At 33.9% G+C, this 7,500-nt stretch overlaps 1 protein-coding gene across 1 annotated transcript in view; it reads left to right on the forward strand.

Annotated features, from left to right (window-relative positions):
• The window catches only part of LOC117100094 (matrix metalloproteinase-18-like), a 9,944-nt gene extending 4,968 nt beyond the window's left edge, over window positions 1-4,976 (forward strand). Inside the window, exons 4-8 of the mRNA XM_033239647.1 lie at window positions 161-319; window positions 1,287-1,465; window positions 1,950-2,103; window positions 3,291-3,557; window positions 4,126-4,976. Of these exons, the coding sequence (XP_033095538.1) occupies window positions 161-319; window positions 1,287-1,465; window positions 1,950-2,103; window positions 3,291-3,557; window positions 4,126-4,241 (875 nt within the window). The 3' untranslated portion in view covers window positions 4,242-4,976. The remainder of the gene's footprint in view (window positions 1-160; window positions 320-1,286; window positions 1,466-1,949; window positions 2,104-3,290; window positions 3,558-4,125) is intronic.
• The last annotated feature ends 2,524 nt before the right edge of the window (window positions 4,977-7,500 follow it).

Here is a 7,500-nt window from a genome sequence, read left to right on the forward strand (position 1 = left end):
ATATAATATACACAAAATAGATCAAATTCAAAATTGTTATCATATACTGATATATACATATATTTTACATAATTAGTTTCTTACTATTGAAAATCGTGTTTTCAAATACCTTGAACGTACAACCATTTTTTCTCATTTTAGCCTTTGTTTTTATATTCAGGAACAAATCTTCTATTCACTGCTGTCCACGAATTGGGTCACTCACTTGGTTTGGAACACTCTGACGTCAGAGGATCGGTCATGTATCCATGGTACTATGGTTATAGAAAAAATCTTGCACTTCAACCTGACGACATCGCTGGGATCCAAGCCATATATGGTAGTACCAAGATGTTTTGAAAATGTTCTTATTTTTAAGATTATTTTACAAGTAATAATAGTAACAATAGCAAAGATAATGGTAAAACAGAAATAATGATTTCCTGGTACAACAGTATTAGTTAGAGGCGGTAATAGACTGTAGCAATACTAAGGACAATCCAGTACACGGTACCTTTTTTTTATCAGTGGCAATTCTTGGAAGATTCACACAAGACCAAACGCTTAAACTTCTATTCCAAAAGCGTGTGTGCTAAAGTAATTTGTATTTCAGCCGTCCAACTGCGACACAAAATGCAGCGATCGAATGTATAAATTCGAAGCAAAGAACCATAAGAATACCAGTAAATAGCCTTATGAAAGGTACAATATCATTAACAGGATTGTGAGGTGAACAAGAAGGAAGATGTGATTTTGCCGATGTCTGCACGTTTTTAATTTATGTTATTCTATACCCTCTGGCCTGCAACTCAGAGTTAGTTCCATTACCTTTACCTTATTATCGTTTGTACTTCACACCAATTATTTAAAAAAAAATGAGGTGCATGGCCTAATAGCAAATATAAACAATGGTGATTTCGTGTCTCGTTGCATTGTTTGCCAAATCTCCTAGTCCTAATTTAAGACTGATGAGAAAATGGAATTTAATATCAGACTTTAACTTATTTTCCAATTTAGGTCATACCATTTGTAGTTTCTTAATGACAATAGTGCCTTATTTATTCATGGCATATCATTTCCAAAAAAAAAAAAAAAAAAAAAAAAAACTCCCAAAAATTATCTTTAAACCTACAACAACTTATATTATAATTTTGTGAACTTACTTGAAATTCATGTATAACTTATTAGTTTAATTAGTAAAAACAAATGTGTACATTACCTAGACTAATGACTCAAGATTTACTTTATCTCATTTGGAATTTAGATTAAAGTAGTTCAGTAGGTAGACATTTGCATTTGTATTGCAGGCTCAAAAGAAAGCCCGAAAACAGTAGCGCCACCAACAACAGAAACTCCTGAATATTGGACGCCCCCTCCGACATGGAGTGACGAAGACGCTGCCAACTTTCCGTGGCCGAATGACCCAAAGTGTGACATCACATTCAATGGTATTATAAAGCTTAGATCCCAAATCTATGCCTTCGAGGTAATCACATTTGTTTATGTATTGCGTGCATTTATTTCGTTTATGTTTTTATTTCCGTTAACTAATTACTTAACTTAATACTAATGCTGACGTCCTTCGAATTGGAAAGATTCGAGTCGTTGGACTATTTGCCTTTATGTAGTCTATGTTGCTTTTTGTAAAGATGGTAGATATTGAGTGGTACTACTAGGCCTAGACTACTACTACCTTAATAGTAGTAATTTCTTTTTCTATATTTCATTTACTAACCACTTGTAATGTACAATCAGAAATGTAAATGGTGGACTGACCATATAAGAGCAGAGATCGAAACATTTATGGCTAAACTTAAATTTGTATGTACTACAAATACCGCGCACAGGAATAATTAAATAAGCAAATAAATATGTTAATAAGTGAAAAGATATTAAACCAAGCGCATATAATGCATAGTAAATACCGTATATCTTATATTATATAGTTATCATTATTTTATTCATGTCAGGGGAACTCTTTCTGGCGTTGGCAATCACATGAAGGTGGCAGATATAGCATTCTGATATCAAATATGGCTGCGACTAGGTTTCTGAGAGGGTTGCCGGACAATGTCGACGCAGCATACTTCAACACACATACAGCTATTGTTCGTGTTTTCAAAGGTTCAATTGTTATCATCACATTATATGATATTATATTGTATTTGTATAGACCTACAGCCTTTATAATTTTTAAATTTAGTACGGTATCTACTAAACCTTTTGTACTTGATATCCTTTAGTCCTCTAATTTTGTTGAACAGGGTTGGCGCCAGGATTTGCCCGACGGGGGAAGGGGCCGATGCCCTGACGAGGTATCAAATTTCCCCAACGAAAGCAAAGTGGGCGTGGTCGAGGTTGGATTAAAAGGTTTCGAAAGTGGTCATTGGGGCGAAGCCCCCGAAAATGTTGACAACTTAGGGGTTTCAAAGGCTTTTTTAATCGAATTATAGTCTAATAATAATGTAGAAAATAAATAAAATGTTTTTTCTTCCCGACGAATTGTGCTTTTTCTCCCCGACGGGGGCCTTGCTCACCCCCGTCCCCCGTGCTGGCGCCACCCCTGATTTTGAAATACCTCGGATACTTCACCACAACCGTTGAGTCGTTCATGGGCTAATAATCATGGTTATACGGTGTTTTATAACTGCCTGCCATTGACATGGACTATCTGATTTATAGGTTATAGGTTTAACATCAAATTTCTGTTGGTACTACCAAGGAGGTTAAATAATTATTAACCTCATTGGTACTACACGGATCGAAACATAGTTTTGCTGATATCAGTTTAAACTACGAAAATATTTCTATTGATTAGGCTTATTAGACAAACTGTCCGCAAAATAATATACTAACGATTTTTAACCAAATTTGTGAGCTGTCGTGACAAAATAAGTATTGTTGTATTAAACAAAATGAGTTATTTGTATATTTAGATAGCTCTTGTTTTTTTTTCCCAAACTCAAATGTCTGAATAAAGAAAGTCGCCACTAAAGATAAATAACTGACAAACTTTGTGTTGGTTTTCCTATTAATTTTTTTAACTGGCTTTACAAAGTGTGCCTCAAAACACCTGACCTGGCGTACGTACACCAAACCTAATTTTGTCACGACATCTCCCACTTTTATTTTGATCCAACAACATTTCTTGTATTAATTTTCAATTGCTAAGCTAAAATATTACTGATATTGGAAGATATTCAAATATTGAATTTATTTGTAACATTATTGGCATAACACAAGCAATTTTCAATATGCAACATATTAAACACATTATAATAGTAACGTTAGCCTTACATTTCATACCTCAGATGAGGAATATTGGGATTATTCGATAGACGATCCTACCAGCAGCAATCCACAGAAGATTACAAACTTGAGCAAAAAATTACCTGCAAAGATCGACGCTGCTGTATTTTCAGACAGAGATGATAAAACATTCATGTTTAGGGGCAAGAATGTGTGGCGGTATGACGAAGGAACCAAGCAGGTCGATGGAGGCTACCCAAAGCCTATCGCAGTGGAATTTCCAGGAATAGGAGAAAGAGTCGATGCAGCTTTTCGTGGGGAGAATGACGGTATGTATGTTTACAGTGTGACTCAAGTCATATGCATGTATTTTTTAAGGAAGAAAAAATTTTATAAAATTGTATGCAATGGTTTTCAAAAGCAACAGTAGCAGTAACGTAGTTTACCTTTGGTAATCCTTTCTAAATTGATATTTTACTGTGATTTATTTTTTAATGAAATTTTGAATTGTCATATTATAATTTCGTATTTTTATTGGTGTATCTTTTTTATTCAGCTTTATGTGATGCTCTACGTAGACTACGTCTCATTATGAGGCTTAGGGAGTGGAGTTGTTTTGGTCGTGAGAAAAAAAAAATATTACCGTGACAGGAAATGAACCGAGGGCCCCGGGATTGGAAACATGCATCTTAAAATCCAAGCTATTCAACTGCACTCCAGTGATTCAGGGTCATGGAATTGTCTTATAATGCAATTTTGAACAAAATGGTTTTTATTGATATAGTATCATAATTTTGTATGAATATTTACAATTATTGGTTTTTCTGAAATATTCATTAACTATCTTCATTTTTTGCAAATTTAACTAACTTTGAATTTGTTGATTTGATTTTTCAGAGTCGATATATTTTTTGACAGATAGAGTGTTACGACAAGTTGACATCTCTCGCCATTTGTTGATGGCTGAGCCTGTGTTCTTTGCTGAAAAATTTCTCGGTTGTGAACGTTCTTAGGCAATGTAGAAAACAGATGTAATGTATTGTATTGCGTTGTTATATGCTGGCCTACAGGTTTTTGTATTAGTGAATACTCTTTATAGCTTTATGTCATTAATTAGGAATTTGTTTTAAAAGGGTGATGGCCTATCGTTTTGTGCGTATTACTATCTAGGTTTACAGATATACTGTGTTCTTTCCAGTCAACAACGCAACGCAAATTATGGGATGGACTCGCAGTTGGAGGAGAATTGCCTCAATGGCATACATGTACGAATAAATTGATTATTTTTTAGTACAGAACCTCTATTGGTAATAGCCAATGGTCGAGCCGGTATGCCTGGGATTTTTTCCATTTTAACTTGTTATTATTGTTGGTTTATGTGTATAGTTTAAGCAGATATGCCGTTGAGGGCATTAGTAGCAAATACAATTGTAACATGAAGCTTGTTTTGTTTTATGTACACAAAGACATTAATGGTATGGAACGACGATAATCAGTTTGACTTATGATGTCATTGGTCGATGAAATATTAGGACCAGTTTTATGGTAAATCTAACTAATTTGGACCCATTTTTTGAAATTGTGGACCCATTTCATGCACGTAAACTGAATAATGTGAACCATTTTAAGAATTGGGACCCATTTTACACCTAAAAGTTTACTGTGGACCCATTTCATGCGTATAAAGTCAATACTGTAGACCGTTAAAAAAATATCTACTTTATGAATAAAACTTAATGTGGACCGATTTCATGCGTATAAACTGAATAATGTGGACCATTTTTAAAACTGGGACCAGTTTTATAAGTAAACTAATGTGGACCAACATTTTAAAAGGATGACCCATATGTGAATAAACTTAATAATGTGCTCATGGGCGGTACTAAATAAAATCGGCGGCACTCAGTGGTGCGTTCAACTTGAAAATAATACTTGGAGTCACCTACGCACTTAATGCAAATTAAACACATTTAAACTTTACAATAACTAAAACCGAGAAATCAAAAAATGAACTTAAAATAAATAATACAATAATATATTAAGCATACATTATTTGTGTGTACACATACACTTCTTCATACACAGATATATCCCTCCCCAACCAACCAACTGACCCCTTTTTTTAATTGAACCACATGATATCAGTAGAAATGAAAACAAACAATTCAATTATACTCCAATCTACCCCTCCATCGTCTTATACATTAATTACAGTTCCAGTACATTGCAGTGTAACGATTGTATTTATGAAATAAGTAAATACACAGTAGATAATGAAATTAAGATTAATTGTGGTCTAACTATTTTAAAAATAAATAATACTAATAAATTAATAATGCTAATTAATATTTAAAAGGCAATAATACAAGGTACAATTTAAAATAAATAAGCAATTAAATAAGTTAATAAGTAAAACTATTTAGACAAATGCCTATAATGGATATTTTATTTTTTATTATAATATACAGTAACTATATTCTTTATTCATGTCAGGAAAACTCTTTCTGGTGTAGCAAATGGGTTGAAGGTGTATATAATATAACATTGTGGTACAGTATCGCATAAGACGGCGACTATATTTATCGAAAGGCTGCCGGACACAATGTTGACGCAGTATATTTCAACACAAATACACAGACTCTATTTTCAAAGGTTCAATTGTTAAAATAATATTAAATTATATTGCATTATTATACTAATTGCATGCTGAATCTATTTTATGTAGTGGCGGATTAAAGAAGGTGGGGGGGGGGGGNCAGCTGGGCCGCCTAAATTTTTCAAACTAAAAAAAAGAAAAATGGGAAAAAGGAAAATTATATTTAAATTTATAGTATGAGAGTGTCGTTTCCGGTCATCTAGAGGTGCCATAATCAGAGTCCTTGCACTACATTATTGTGTGTATAAGAGTGTATTGATTAAGAAAATATTCCTCCGATGGCATTAGCAGCAAATAAATTTCGCCACGAACGCCTTTTACCGTCATTTGAAGGACGCCATCTAGAACATGGTAGTACTCTTCGTGATCAACGACATGACCTGGTAGCGATTTTTTTTTCCGTACGAAACATTTGCATGAAACTTCACTCGGGCCATCTCGGATTGACTCGAGTGAGTACGATACGAGGAACAAGAGCAGACGATTCGCAATGTCGTGACGCTCGAGTTTTACTATTATCGTTTATCTATTGATGACATTTTGACCTCCTGAATTCTGCAATGAGATTTTCGGGTCGATTCAGCCGAGACGGCCCGAGTGGAGTTTCATGTAAATGTTTCGTACGGAAAAAAAAATCGCGACCTGGTAACTCAAAGAGTTGCTCATTTTTTAAGTGTTTTTAGTGTAATATGGTAGTAGGCCTATACAGAATATTGTTATGAAAGAATATTGTTCATGAAAAATCCAGATACACTACAATAATACACACATCTGCATATTGAAGAATATAAGATAAAACTAAAAAAAAAAAAAAAAAAAAACTCCTGTAGAAGGCAGTAGGCACACGCCCCAGCTGGGAGCCTATTTTTTCTTATGATGTCTCTCTTCGGTGACGTCTTGCGCCTTCTGTTGTCTACAAACGATTTGACCCACCTCCGTTGGTATGTTTAAATGCGTTGATCCTTTGTCTACTAGCAGTTTGATAGGCATACGTGTATCAATACTCATACGCAGTATAAGTTTTAAATACATCCAGTTCTAAGCACTAGGTCTATAGAGCGAACCACATACGTTCGTAACCATCATCACTATTATCATCACCATCGTAAACATCATTATCATCGTCATTATTATAAGTATTATCATCATCAAATCGTCGTCATCATCATCATCATCGTCATCAACATCATGCATTATCATCATTATTGTTAATACAATTAATAATAATAATAATAATTAATAATAATATTTATTATTATTATTATTGTTTATTATTATTATTTTTATATTATTATTATTATTATTATTATTATTATTATTATTATATATTGCGCGTAATGGATCACAGATCTCTCTACACCAGTCTTAAACTATGGTGGAAAACTATCCCCCGTGGGACACCAACCCTGCATTTCTGATGTCATCATTACATTTTTTTTGTTAATTGAGATTTGACAACAAAGCACTCTTCTTTTACAAACTCGCATTCTCAAGACATAACGTCATGACTTTGAGCTACATAATTTTGAATTCACCACTCTATATAGGCCCACGGCATTAGCGCAATGCAATGACGTAATGAAATAGTTCGGTGACCGTAGAACGAACGATTACGG

The sequence above is a fragment of the Anneissia japonica genome, unplaced genomic scaffold (assembly GCF_011630105.1).
Source record: "Anneissia japonica isolate Jap-2015-1 unplaced genomic scaffold, ASM1163010v1 scaffold439_len473750_cov173, whole genome shotgun sequence".
In the NCBI taxonomy this organism is placed as follows: domain Eukaryota; kingdom Metazoa; phylum Echinodermata; class Crinoidea; order Comatulida; family Comatulidae; genus Anneissia; species Anneissia japonica.